This window comes from Microtus pennsylvanicus, chromosome 8, assembly GCF_037038515.1.
Source record: "Microtus pennsylvanicus isolate mMicPen1 chromosome 8, mMicPen1.hap1, whole genome shotgun sequence".
Classification (NCBI taxonomy): domain Eukaryota; kingdom Metazoa; phylum Chordata; class Mammalia; order Rodentia; family Cricetidae; genus Microtus; species Microtus pennsylvanicus.
This window is the reverse complement of record NC_134586.1, coordinates 79,059,784-79,075,135: the sequence shown is the minus strand read 5'-3', so window position 1 is coordinate 79,075,135 and position 15,352 is coordinate 79,059,784. Positions and strand designations below refer to the sequence as shown.

Here is a 15,352-nt window from a genome sequence, read left to right as displayed (position 1 = left end):
ACAGCTAGTTGCACTTCAGAGATGTGAAGGCTGTTATTACACACACATGTCTTTACCATAGACTAAAATATAAACAATTTCTACTTACTTTGGAAGTTATTGCCCTTCCCCTGTACACTAAAAACCAAAAGGCAGGTCCCTGGCTAGCTTGTAGGTGTTAAGCTTAGGGGAAAGTTCTGATAGCATTAAAACACAGAATCTGATAGAAGTAGCACATCAGAATTAGGGAATTCTGTTATTTTAACACAAAAAAAAATCTGAAATCATATGTTAGTGGAGTGACTGTTGACTTGTCTTCTAAGGTGAAAGGACTTTCAAGTGCCATCACTGTGATGCCACATTTAAAAGGAAGGACACGTTAAATGTTCATGTCCAAGTGGTCCACGAAAGACACAAGAAGTACCGATGTGAGCTCTGCAATAAGGCCTTCGTTACGCCATCAGTGCTCAGGAGCCATAAGAAAGTAAGTGGGAACGTCATCAAGACAGAATGCATTGTAAGGTTAAGAATTATGACAGTTTTATATTAATTTAGGTCATACTTATAGACAAGGACAAATATATGATTATATTCGCTATCCAAGTAATACCTGATTTCTTTGTTTTTTAGAATAGGCATTTTCTCATAAAATGGAACCTCAAAGTTATATGTTTATTTTATGTAATCTTTAGCCTTACTGATAGGTATGCTTGGAAAGTATTCAGTAAGACTCTGTCTGCTTTTAATCGTTTTCACTTAATGTAGTTTGTTTCTTCTGAAAATATGAACGACACCTGTGGTAGATTATTGTTGTTTGTTAGGTTTTTTGTTTGTTTGTTTGTTTGTTTTGCTTTTTTTCCCAGTCAGTTTTTTTTCTGTGTTACTCTAGCTGTCCTGAAATTCAATCTCTAAACCAGGCAAGCTTCAAACTCATAGAGATCCACCTGCCTTTGCCTCCTGAGGTTAAGGCATGTGCCACCACGACTTGGCTGGGTTGTTTTTATAGAACTAATTCAAGTGTTTACTAGAAGTGGAGGAAACTAGGGATTTCCTAGTATGAAATGGGGGTTTGACACATACTGATTCAGTTCATATGAAATAGTTTCGTTTGTGATTTCAGGATTATCTTTTTGTATTATGCTAATTAGATCAATATACCAAGCAAATTGAGTTTACTTTTGTATTTCATAAATAAATATACAACATTATAATAAATGAATTTTAAATCTCTTTAAAATGACAAAGTTATTTTAGGACAGACTCAATTAAAATTCCAAAGTTGGTGGTGCGAACAAGTGGCAGATAAAATCTGTTCACCTCTGTGTGGACAGGAAGCATAAAGGGAAAGTACAGGAATAGCCAGGGTAAGATCTATTCTAAGGGCACACCTCCTAATGACACATTTCAGCCTGACCCCACCTCCTATCTTTCCCCACATACTAATAAAGCCATCAGGTTTGAATCCATTTCTAGATTGGATCAGAGGCTTTATAATGTGATAGTCTGCAGAAATGCCATTAGACGCCCCCATTGAGGTCATCACTAATCCCCTCAGCTACTCTTAAAACAACTATCTTTTTTTTCTTCAGTCTTTTTTATTGATATTTATTGAGCTCGACATTTTTTTCTGGAGGTCAGTGGGTCTTGAGGAAGGTTGTTTCCTAATTTTCTGAGAAGTCGTCACACTGACCTCCATAGGGGTTGTAGTGCCAGCTTGCATTCCCACCAGCAATGCAGAGGTGTTCCCTTTTCTCCACAACCTCTCCAGCATAAGTTGTCATCAGTGTTTTTGATCTTGGCTATTCTTACAGGTGTAAGGTGGAATCTCAAAGTCGTTTTGATTTGCATTTCTCTGATGACTAAGGATGTTGAACATTTCCTTAAGTGTCTTTCAGCCATTTTAGATTCCTCTGTGCAGAGTTCTCTGTTTAGGTCTGTACTCCATTTTTTTTTATTGGAACAGACACTATTTGCTTTTACTAATTTTCAGGGTACTTTCAGAAAATATTCTGAAAACAATACTTTGAAGACCATGATGGTAGATACTTGAAGAAATTGCTCCCTCCTCATTCCTCAGACATCAGTTTTTTTTTTCTGTTTAAATTTGAAAAACCCTGCTATTGCTCTGACTCCTCATCCACTGGAATGATAGGATCTCTTTCTTTTTTATGTTGGTAGACAAAACTAGTTTCCTGTTGAATACATGAAGCCTTAACATACTCTCCCAACCCCTCCTTCTGGAGCTGTCAGCAGTTTTGTTTGACAATTTTCTTTGTTGTTTGTTTATTTATTTATTTAACAGTGATTGAACCCAGAACCTCTTGCATGGTAAACAAGTATCCTAGCATTGAGTTATAGTCCCAGCCCTAATCCCTGGAGTCTTTAAACTGTGTTTTACAGGCGCTCCTGTTGTAATAGGAGCAGCGGGCTACGTTCCTGGAACCCAGCCGCCTGCATGCCCCAAAATAATTACACGGACTGTATTCTTTTAAACATTGCCTGGCCCATTAGTTCCAGCCTCGAATTGGCTAGCTCTTACATATTGATCTAACCCATTTCTAATAATCTGTGTAGCCCACGAGGTGGCTTACCAGGAAAGATCTTAACCTATGGCTGTGTCAGGTGGGAAATTCATGGCGACTGTCTGACTCAGCTTCTGTCTCCCAGCATTCTGTTCTGTCTACTCCCCCTACCTAATTTTCTGTCCTATTAAAGGGCCAAGGCAGTCTCTTTATTTAACCAATGAAATTAACACAAAACAGAAGACTCTCCCCCATCACGCTCCTTTTCTTTTTCTAGTATGATTATTTTCTGCCTAGATGATACGTATGTGGAGGATAGAATTTCTGTTTCCAATTGACGGCTCAATTGACACCTGCTGATTTTCTAGGCCAAACTAGATGTATACATGCTCTCTGTTTTGTAGTAAAATCTGTCCAGACAAACATAGTCTAGGTAACAAATGACTTTCTTGAGATTAATTCTGCCTTTCAGAATGAAATATGCCCAAAGAATGTGGAAAAGGATTCAAAGGAAATGTTTCTTGGCAACAGTCAAGGGCAACTCCAGCCCTGTTTTGATTATCTGGTTTTCCTCCATGCACTGGCTTTACATAACTTAATCACGTTTAGTTAGACAGGGATTCCATAAAGGCTTAAGCAGTAAACTGCAGAATTATTTTTAAATTAACACTAATGCATGCTTCTGAGGGATTTTTGAACCCATGGGATTATCCATGATAAATTGCTTAAAGTTGCATTGTGACATTAAATCATTTTAATGAAACATAATCCTGGAAAATATAGATTTTCTTTTGTCAGAAGTACTTAATCATCTTTACCAAAATCTTTGTATTTATCATCAACCATTTTTATTCCTGTTTAGACACACACAGGAGAAAAGGAGAAAGTCTGCCCATATTGTGGCCAGAAATTCGCCAGCAGTGGGACCCTGAGAGTTCACATCCGGAGCCACACAGGTATGGAGAGTGACCTGGGGCTGGAAACACTGGAAGTGAGTGTCAGGACAGAGAGCACTGTTGTCACAAACCCAGTTCGCCTTCTTTAGAGAATCATCCAAACCAGTTCTGCTCTTGAGAAGAGTTTTAGTAGTAGAATTTGCCCCCCAAATAAATAGATCACTCAAGAGTAAACACTTTAATTTTTAGTTGATATGTGAGTGTGGCAGTCAGGGTCCTGTTGAGCACGGTAGGTGTTAGCAGCCTTACTGTCCACAGCAGACAGAAGGCCTCCTCTTTATCCATCACACACCAAATGTTGCCTTTTTGAATATGAAAAGTGCCTGCCTTTCTGATTGAATTCTGTAGAGTTTTATTTTATCTGGTATGAGGGAACTGTGGTATCAGCTGATCCTTAAGGGCCCCGGATATTTTTCTCTTACTTTTCCTCTGCAGTTTCTCCAGTGAAATAGGTGACCACTGGATGATGGTAAATAGCTAACTATTCCTGAAAAGAGCTTACAATTTACCAACTGGGTAGAGTAAACGATTTTTACACTCTTTCTGCTTCATGTGAATTGAATTGTCTTCCCACTAAGCAGAATGCATTTATTTTGAATTATGTAGTTGAAGCTTTCTGTTCAAGGGCCATAATATGTGACTTAAAAAAAATAGTATTTCCTACACCCAGCACAGTGTCTGGAGTAGAATAATAAAAATTATTCATTTTTAGAAATGAATAATTGCTAGTTTAAGTAGATCAAAGAATTGACACTGTGATATTAGAGATACATGAAGGAAGGGATATTAGAGCATAATTTGAATATTTTGTGGACAAAGCTGAAAGACATGCCTTTAACATAGGACTTTAGAATATTCACTCATATGCTTGTAAATGATCCACATAACCAGTGACTAACCCAGCACGGTGTGCAAAGACTGGACACCAGGTTCTTTATAGTGGAATGTCTGAGAAGTTATCTAGGGAAGTCAAGGCTTTTAGGACAGAGTTCAAGGTGGTTAAAAGATGAGAGAAGGCAAAGGAAATGAGCAGCAGAGTGCTGCTCAGGAAGCAGGTGTCCTAACACACAGTGACTGCAGCTGCCTGCACTGTGCTGATGGCCCTCTGACAGCAAGGCATGACGACTAGGGTACCGCTTTCCAGTGGAGTAGTGTGGATGTTCTTGGCCATCCCTTCCTACTGTATAAGAGGGACCATATGGAATTGGATCTGATAAAGGCAGTAGAGAAATCATCTGTCTTTTCTGTGCCAATCATTCTCAGTAGTGTTGCTGTGACACACTGAGAAAATTATTCTATTTTGCACATCTGCATAGATGTATCTGTGTGTTGTTTGTAGATGGAAGGACAGCAGGCTATCTATACAGCCAGAGAGTGATGTCTGCATATCAGAGAATAAGCTTCTAGTAAATAACCCCTGAGGCATGTTTGTGTGACTGCATCAAGATGGTATCATGTGTTTAAAAGCAGAGACTTTAAGGCAGAGGTTTCAGCATGGAAAAGATAGCCTCAGTCAAATGTAGCCTAAAGATTCCTAATGATTCCATCCTTGTACATTTTAATGTGCTTTAGCCTTAACTTTGCTTATAGAAAGAATGCCCAGTAGAGAAGCATACATTACTTGTGCTACACATTGCTCCTAATGTTTTAAATATTATCTTTTTGAAATCCAAGAATTTTATGTGATAAAAATATTAAATATGTCATGCTTGTCCGGTTTTCTAATAATATTTCATGTTATGTTTATTCTAAAGAGCAACATAAAATCTGAATCATGATGCATTAAATGCAATTTATTGTATATCTGACTCTTTGCCAAATTGAAGCATGGTAATCCCATGTGTATACTTGTGTAAACAGATTTTTATGCACATGTAGGGGAAGGAAAACTAGTAGACTCTGTGTGTGTGTGTGTGTGTGTGTGCGCGCGCGCGCACAAATCGCCATGTAACTACATGTTTTTGTGGGCATTTCTTATCACCACATTTTTTTCTATTTAAACACAGACCTGTTTCGTAGTCCCATCCCCAACCCTGCTTTATGTATCGGAGTTACAAGTCTGTTCAGTGATATCATCCTGCAGAGTAGCTGGAGCAGTGTTGCAGAACTGAGGCTGTCTGGCTGGAGACTGGGTAGCTGGGCTTCTGCAGCAATCTGGACATGGGTTTCTCTGCCAAGTGTGAATAAACAGGATTTTATCCCATCCTAAAAAGCTGAGTGTCAGCTTACCCCCGAGAGCCGACACCAGGCCCACTGAGGACACAAAAGAGCAGCAGACCTCTTACTCTTTGGGGTTTTGCCAAATTATCTTTTTTTCTGCCGTTATTTTATTTTTCTTTGTGAAATCATATGACTTCATAAATCCCCCCTTTTAATGCTGTTTTGCAATTTCTAACTGCCCTATAGCATGCCAGTAGTAAAGAATCCCATGCTCTCAATGCTATAGGGCAGTTAGAAATTGCAAAACAGCATTAAAAGGGGGGATTTATGAAGTCATATGATTTCACAAAGAAAAATAAAATAACGGCAGAGAAAAAGAGAGGCAGTGGCGGGGAAGAGACAGAAAGCTTTAATAAATAAATAAATTAAAAAAAAAGAGATTACACTTGCAAATTAAAAAAAAAGAATCCCATGTTGTTTATGGAATAGTCAGTGATATGTCAACACCTCCGAGTGAGATGTGCTTGAGACCAGCAGGCAGGGCACAGTTCTGTGCGCACAGTGCTTGGCTGAGCAGTGCACACACTGCTGCCGCAGCACCTTACTCCTGACTCTCAGGGACCCTAGGGAGCACTCGTTTCTATCCACAGCTATGGTCACATCACAAGTTTAAGCAGTGTATCTTATTGGGCTGGAGAGATAGCTCAGCGGTTAAGAGCATTGCCTGCTCTTCCAAAGATCCTGAGTTCAATTCCCAGCAACCACATGGTGACTCACAACCATCTGTAATGAAGTCTGGTGCCCTCTTCTGGCCTTCAGGCATATACACAGACAGAATATTGTATACATAATAAATAAATATTTAAAAAAATGAAAATGTAAAAATATTTCTTTTGTTGAAAGTGACATAGGAAGTTCAATCCAGGTTAACATGTTTTTTATAGGAAGTAACTGTGTTTTCCAACCAGAAGCCATTAGGGAGAATGAAGACATTGACTTGACTTTGGATTTTGAGGAGAAAGCTAAATTTTCATATCTGTTTCGTCATTCATCCTGCGATAGGTAATTGGTGTTTCAGAATGGTCAAAAATCCTGCTGAATATTTTAATACTCTTGATCAAATGATTTGGGGTATTATTTGCTACTATACTAAAAATCAAGAAACAGACCTTTAGATAAAAATTGCTGTCATGTGCAACCTAAAGTTATTTTAGTGACCCCTTTCAGTTCTGTCACTTTAAAATCCATCCATCTGTGTTGTGTTTGGAGTGAACCTTTCACCCATGAAGGGTTCTGTAGCAGGATGCACAGGTCATTTGGGAAACATCCTCTCACTGAGTCCTAAAGATCTCCACATTTGTTAATGCCATTGCTGAGCTCATCTGCCTGCCCGTTCGGAGCTCTCTGCTTGTCTGGTTCACTTTTGATATTTTGTAAGGATTACTGCTGCACTGTCATGGCTACATCCTTTCTTTACTGTGTATTAAAAATATTCTCCAAATAGCCATTTTCTAATACCGAGGCTTTGCCACTCGTTCTTTTGCATTATAGAAGAAGAATGTTTCGTGACAAAAGCAGCAAGCACAGCTTCCAGTGTCATATGCATTGCAAGAGTTTTCCATTCAATTCCTGTGCTAAAAATATGCGATTGACAGTTAGGTTTAATAAAATCAATCACTTTGTGTTGATAATCTCCAATGGGAACATCGTGTATTTCTAGTGTATGAGACTGTGATGAACGTAGTGAGTGGTATAGCGTTTGAGGTCATTGTTCCAACCTATTCCACTAAACCTGCAGTTTGCCCGCTGTAACTGCACCATGCATGTACATGTCAATATAGTTAAAAGGAAGGTTGTAAAAAAGCATTATATGGAAAGTGTTTTGACCTTGTATGGAATGGTTTCAGAATCCCTGGGAATGACAGGCTATATATTGGCGTTTTGAGAACTGAAACTTTAGTTGGGCATCCCAATTCATAAGCATGTAAGGCAAAGTAAATGTGTGTGTGTGTGTGTGTGTGTGTGTGTGTGTGTGTGTATGTGTGTATGTGGGGGGGGGTATATGCAGAGAAACCAGAAGAGGTCTGCAAATGAGAACCCAGCCAACAGGCCATTCTGTATAACAGAACTTTTCACTAACCAGATTGATATTGCCTCTATCCATTGCTTAACCTTTCCTGGCAATACATTCTCCACATGTTGCTGTTGCTGAAACGTGCAAATGTCCCTTCTAGTTCCTTTGTTGCAACCAACTGGTTAGTAGGAGGTTTACCAGATCTGATTTCTGCTGTATCTGTTTGTTGTTAGGCTGCCCATGTTGTGTTTATAGAAAAATATTATGTTTCCAACTTGGGCATAGGTGTTACTGTATTTTAGAGCCTTACTCTAAAATGTTCCAGTGGTGACAAAAGCTAGAACTTTGCCAACGGGCTATCATAGTAATTCTTGACTGATGTTTAAAATCATGTAATAGGGGCTTTGGTCTTCTGAATTCTCTTTGGTTTAAGAAAACCTCTCTGCTGTGGCAGCTGCGCTGCTGAGTAGAAGCAGGCGGTAGTGTGTTTCCCACTATGTGCTGGCTTCTTCTATTCTACTGTTGGCATCAGCCTAACTGAAAGAAAACCTAAATTGAATTCAAATTCTGCTCAAAAGTATATTTTTTGCAAAGTAGTTATCCTCTTTAACCCTTAGTTTACCTCAGAGGTTCTTAGTGAAGAATAAATGAAGTCTCGTGTGTAAGACACTTGGTGTGGTTTGCATGAGATAGTCGATTATTGTGAGAAGGGCACTGTGAAGCAGGAAGAAAGGTTTCTTTGGGAAAATTCAAAACTGTCATGGCTGTCCTGCAAGAGACAGAGATAATAGTGAAAGGAAGTGTGCAAGCCAAAATAACTTCAGAGCTCGCATGGGGACTTTGACGTGTGTTGCTAGGGAGCTAGATGCCGTATTGCTGGAGTGTTCTGCTGTAGGGAAGATAAGGAAAGGCTTGGCTCTTCCTGACAGATAGAGTCCTGCTTTACAAGTTCCCGAGGAATGATTATCATAGGGTTTTGTTTATTCAAGAGCCATCTTTCTGTTTACCTAGTCAGAACAGTCCACATTGTCATTTGTGCCATTATATCACTGCCATTTTGGGGGCTCATTTTGAACCTAAGATTTCTCATAAGTATTATCTTGAAAATTCTGTTGTCATACCGGCACCAAAATTAGGATTTCTTTTTCAAAATCAAATAAGTTTTACTCATTAATATTCAGTGGCAAAACTTAGTGAATACTATTTTATTTTTTATATTATCATTTTATTTTGGTTATCTTTTTTACAGCAGTTTACTGAGAATTTTCTAGGAAATAATTGCTAGTTGGACTTTTGAACATACTGCAGTACAGTGAGATTTTTATGGAGTAAATAGCCATTTTAATCCTTTTTCCATATATTAAAGAAGTTAACTTCTCTGTAGGTCAGTGATAAGATGACTCCCAGAGCTCCAGACAATAACTAATTATCACTGACCTTCAGAGGATCCACTAATTATAAGGCACATACAAACAAACCCTGTCCTAAGAAAATCAATACAGGAGAATCTGCCTTCAATATTCCACAAAATGATTCTGTCACCAGACTACCCAGGAGGAGCTGAAGGAAAACAACTGTCATATGTAAGGAAGAAATGAAGAGAGGCTCAAGACCCTATTGATAAAAACAAGTGTTTCTTTGGGTCATAAAAAAAGAATGGACTTTCCAAATAAGTAAGGGTCAGTTTGGGTGGCATAAATACTAAATGAAGTTAACTTTTTCCTCTGTCTTTTCCACATTCCCACTACCATAATTCTACGGAACCAGGGTAAAGTCTAACAGCCTTGCTGTTTTTGTTCGGTTGGTTTGTTTTTTATATGAATTTGAAAAAAAGCACTAGTTTTATTAAAACTTGTATCTACCTTTAAAGTCATTCATTCTTTATAATTTGGTGATTAGAATCGAAACATGACAAGTCCTAGCATCTGCTTTTGCAGGTTTCAAAAGTGAAATTTTGAATGCCAGAAGTCTCTTACTGGAGGGTGGGCTTAGCCAAATGCAGTGATTCATATGGGTTACAGGCCTTCACATGGTTCACTAGGAACTAAGCAAAGTTTGGAACTCTTTCTAGCATATCACATTGCTGGCCTTTTTATTTCTTATTCTTTTGCCTGCACTCGAATTTTACTGTTCTTCTTAAGCTTGCATACATGCTGTTTGGCGATATTTTCCTCTTTATATATTAACTGTTTGAGAATAGTGATCTTAGCTGGAAATGTGCAGGTCTGCAGTCTGTTACCTGTGGCCACACACTCCATGTACGAAAACCTTTCCCACCTCAAAATCATATCGGATACCTTATTATTTAATATCTGGTTCATAATCGGTGTGGGGTCATCCAGGCAGGTCAGAGTCTTCAAATTCATTTTATTGTCTGTCTGTGGGCTCTTTACAAAGCAGCTTCACCTCTAATTTATCTCCACTGAAAAACTGGGCAATAGTCCCGGTAGTGTGGTGCTTGTCAAAGAAGAGATGTGAAGGTTACAGTGTAGTTCAGCGTGGTCAGTCTGTGATGGTGGTGTGCTTTGGTTTGTATTCCTGCAGCGCTCAGACTCACTTTAATGGTGCACTCTTGAGCCCTCTAACAAGTCGTCTTGCTTGTCTCTCCATACACTGTCTCTGCAGATAGAGATAATGTCTAGGCCACAGACGATGGTTTGCTGTCAAATGGGTGCTGACCTGGGGTGACTGAAGAGTCACTGTTAGTGAAGGTGAACATTTAAGTCTGTGTCTGGTGGGCAGCCCTGTAATTTATCATCCAGTTTCCTCTGAAGGGACCAGAGAGATGGCACTTGCGGGTCAGCGGGAATGGTGGAGCACATTCCGTGAGTCTGTGGCTTCTCTGGGTCAGTGAAAGCTGAGGCTCACTCAGCAAGGGAATCCACAGACTGTGACATGAATTCCATTGGTTCATAAATTATAAAAGAAATTCTGGGAGTTTCTTTTTTCGTGTTTTTTTTTTTTAAAGCTTTAGGCCAGGAGGTTAATTATGTGCCTAGAGTTAACTTTCCCTGTTAATAGATAGCGGCTGTGTTGGACATTCTGCCCTGGCTTCTGTGCACACTGTTATTTGAATGGGGTAATAAATCACTGTCTTTGGAAAGTTATTTTTTGTTTTCTGCTTTTCGGGTTTTTTTTGTTTTTTCATTTAAAAAAAATGAAACCTTTTTTTCTCATTTTACATACCATTCTCAGTTATTTCTCTTCCCTCCTCCCATTTCCCCACCCTCCACCCACCCCAGCCTCCATCCATTCCTCAGAAAGGGTAAGGCTTCCCATGGGGAGTTAACAAAGTCTGGTAAATACATCACTTTGAGGCAGGACCAAGGCGTTTCCCCTATATCTAGGCTGAATAAGGTATCTCTCCAAAGAAAATAGGCTCTAAAAAGTCAGTTCAAGCGCTAGGGATAAATCCTGGTCCCACTGCTAGTGGCCCAACAGCTTAGAATTAAAGGGTTGTTGTATTATAGTTGGATTAGATTCGGAGTTCAGCCATTGTTTTTCCTTCCTTAATACTTTTATAAAAGGATTATTTCATTGTGTTTATATGTTTGCTGAAACATAAAACTAATACACACACATATAAATATATATATATATATATATAACATGTATGATATAAGATAATAATGGACAATCAATACTGAACACATGGGACTTAAATTGTCCTTCACATATTTATAGGCATCAAATGACCTTATCTGCTGAGAAGGAATTTATTCAACTTTGTTTTCCTACGTGATTCTTTACTGCTTGGTCGCCATCAGAAGATGACTTCATTTTGACTTTCAATTATTATATCTTTAAATTTTCTTTTAAAAACTTTTTAAGCCCCTAATTTTTAAACATTTATTTATATTTGTTGCATATGCATGTGTCTCCATGTATCTGTGAGTGTATGCACATCTGTGGGCAAGTATTCATGTCTGTGGATTGACAGGGGTCAGGAGAGGGCTTCAGCATCCTGAGAGCTGGAGTTAGAAGATTCACATGATGTCCCATTTGATTGTTGGGAAGTGCTGGGTCTCAGAATGGTTTAATAAGTGTTCTTAGCCACTGAGACTTCTCCCCAACCCCTGACCCCTAATTTTAGGCCCACATAGTAGCATTTATTAAGTCAAGATTTGCTATAGGCTGGAATAACAGGCCTGGGGGCGGGGGGGGGGGAATAAAGGAGTCACAAATTTGCCTAGAATGTGGTTTGTGAATCACCACCAAGTAAGTTAGTAATAGTTACAGAGAGTTGTGGGGATCATCTGCAATATTCTGCCATTCATGTAAGTCTCATTTTCACCCTTCCTCCCTCCCTCCCTCCCTCCCTCCCTCCCTCCCTCCCTCCCTCCCTCCCTCCCTCCCTCCCTTCCTCCCTCCCTCCCTCCCTCCCTCCCTTCCTCCCTCCCTTTTCTTTCTTCATACTGGCTTCCTGAAAACTTGCAGTGTTGGAGGCCCACCATGTTTGATCAACACTGCCACAAAGCTCTATCTATTTTGCACCACTAGATAATGTCATCACCATAGCTGCAAACATCGCTTTTGGTTTGGGTGATGGTGACTGTACGAGAGTTTCATCTGTGTTGTAAGTGTGTGCATCACTGAACTACTCCCAGTTCTGTCTTTCCTTGGGGTATGTTGTAGCTGTACATGTAATTCCTTTCATGTTTCTCTGCCGCTCTTATAATTACTCCCAGGAACAGTTCCCATGTGCTTTTTCTGCAGTTCCTGGACTCTGCTTCAGGGTTCAGGGAGGTTTTATAGCTTATCTAGATTTATAGGAGAAATCAATTCTGAGTTTCTTACTGTTCAAAAATTAAATGTTTTGGATTCTTCCTTGCTGGCACTATCTGTGTGTAGGCACCAGAGCTTCGCTGCTTCCCCCTCCACTACTGCTGTGGTGCTCATAAGTGCCATTTTAAAGAAAACTGCTTTAAATTTTTCAAGATGAAAAATGACTAGGTGAAAAGATGAAGGATTTGCTTACCAATAACTGACTTCTAAAAACCAAGCCAAGTCAGTGTCTGGAGACACTACTGTTCACTGCCTCTGATTGTCACAGGTGGAACTTTGAAACTTGTTGTGCAGCTCTCTGCTCTCTTCAGCAGACCCTGGGCTTCTGCAGCACCCATTCTGGGACTGCCTTAAAGCATCTCCTCCCTTCAGCCCAGTCCAGTGAAGGGGCCAGTTACATTGTGCTTAAACAGACACTCTGTGTGGGGTTAGGTCATGTTTCCTTCTTCCCTAGTCAGGGTTAAACTTACTCATTAGTTCTTTCCCTCCTCCTCTTCTTTACTGTATTTCCTACCTCGTTTTTACCTGTATTGTTTTCGTAAGTCGGTATATTGGGGTTTTGATTCACCTCTGCTATTACTGCCCCAGAATTTTCATTAGTGAGTACACAGGGCTCTTTCTTCTTCCACTGAATCTCACTTGCTCATTAACAGAAGGATCCAGCTTTGAGAATGTTCTCTAAAACAAAACACATCTTTTAAGGAAGAAAATGCAGGGAGGTGTTTTTGGTTTTGTTTTATTTATTTATTTTTGACAAAGTTCTATCTGACTTGCTTCAGGTGGCAAGGGTATTTAAGCAGTAAAGGTCTGATTTGGCTTTAACATTTTGTTACTCACTGGAGTACAGTGTCTTTGTAACCATCGAGGAGTAAATGTCAGACCCAGGACTTTGCTGTCTTTCCTTCAGGTGTCTCCTTTGAGTTGTTAGGTCCAGTGCCATTCTAGCAAGATTTGATTAATGGGGACACTCTAAGATTAACTAGGTGGGGCTCAGTGAAGTCAGTGGGGAGTCATGGCTCTTAGGCTAAAGGATAGAAGAAAGGTTTTGAGTTCACAGGAAGGTGTTAGGAATGAACTCCTCAGGCCCCCACTTTCCAGTGCCGCGTGTCTCCTCTCAGTGCTGTTCCTCTAATTTATTAGCTGCTCTGTAAATGGAAGGGAATGCAGTGTTGGAAAAGTGATTGGGTCGTAGATTCCAAAACTAGATTCTTTTTTTTTTGCTTTAACACTCATTGAAAATGATTCAGTATGCTATTTTATAACCATTTCCTTAGTCTTCAAAAGTAAAATGATCCCATACTTTGATACTTGTGGAAGACAGATGTGATGTATGTAGCACACTGATTCCAAACTCGTCCAGGTGGAGCCATCTAAGCAGGATTTTTTTTTCCTCCAAAAATGTTATACCCTTGAAAAGTTTGCTTTTTCACATAGAAAGTATTGTCATCTTCAATTTTTTTATTTTATAAATTTAAGTAAAAAGTAAAACTGTACAACTCATGAACCTTTGCGTACTACTTCACTTAATTATTCAACCTTATTTACGCTGGACTTAGTGAAAATACGTGACTTTGATTTTACTGTTTTAGGTTGGGTTTTCTTTTTGGGTTCACTTTTTATCTTCTTAAATATCTATGAGGGTTATAAAGTTTGGCATGGTTTTTCATTTTTACTATATGAAATATACAAAATAAAGAATTAAAAATCATTAAAATGTGCTTCTGGAAAGCATCTAATCTTAACTTATCCAAAAGTGTCTTAAAACTTGTGTATATCCATTGTACATTAAGTTTTCCTTTGTTTATTAAAATCACTAAAAAGTACAGTAATTGTGCTTACAAAAATTGTGGTAAAATATAATAATAAAATTTATTGTCATAATCATTGTTTACATTACCTTTATGGTTAATTGAGATTATCACTTAATACATATAGTAGCATGAACAAAATTTTATTCTCAGTCTCCTAATAGAAAGGATAGATTGAATTCTTGAGTTAAATACATGGTGCAGTTTAAGAATATAAAGATTGAAATAACTTGAAATATTTTACCTAACCAATTCTATGTTATTTAAGCATAAATCTTTGGGAAAGTGTTGGATCTTTTGAGAAAGTGGCACAGTAAATGGTGGGTATTCAGTGATTTCCTCGCTATAGGAACCTTTTATCATTAAGATGCATGCTACTTTCCTTCCTTTCACAGTTTTTTTTTATAATTCTAATGTTCTATTAGGTCATTAATGCTTTGATACTTGGGTATGATTGAGTTCTAAGATATTTTATTAATATTATTTTACATAGAACAGTACCACTGCAAAAAAAAGTTAATAATCTTACTGTTTTTAGCAGCGGGCATTTGTCATCAACAGGCGTTTATGCTGTGGTAGGTTCAAGGTGACTTGATAGGGTCTGCCTGTATCAGGTCAAGGGGCTCCATATGGCTTCCTTTCATTCCACCAGATGCCCTTGAAAGTCTCTTTCCAAGCTCCGCCAGACACATTTATATGCTCATAGGCTGATTTTTTCTCTCAGTTGTGCCAGCAGTGAGAATTTGGAGACCCTTACTTCAAAGCTAGGAGCTCAAATACTTCTAATTGAAAGGCAAAGAGTTCTCCAAAAGGTGTGTTTAGAATGGAGAGATTCCATTCATTCACTGACTTCCCTTTCTCCATTGTCTGTAGCTGAAGATCATCACCTGCCTGCTTCCTTGCCTGCAGATTTTTTTCCTAAGCATTTTTTATTATATTTGTCTTGGCATATTTTTATCTGTTTGCAGTTTGTTTTCTAAAGTCCAAGGCATAAACTTGAACATGTTGTTTGTTAAAAAGATATAAATCTATTGAAAATTAATAAATTAGTTTCATGGTGTAACCACT

General features: G+C 38.7%; 1 protein-coding gene across 1 annotated transcript in view; it reads left to right on the top strand.

The window, feature by feature from the left end:
* Prdm5 (PR/SET domain 5) overlaps positions 1–15,352 on the top strand; it is a 169,930-nt gene that overhangs the window by 95,930 nt on the left and 58,648 nt on the right. Inside the window, exons 11-12 of the mRNA XM_075983930.1 lie at positions 303–463; positions 3,364–3,457. Of these exons, the coding sequence (XP_075840045.1) occupies positions 303–463; positions 3,364–3,457 (255 nt within the window). The remainder of the gene's footprint in view (positions 1–302; positions 464–3,363; positions 3,458–15,352) is intronic.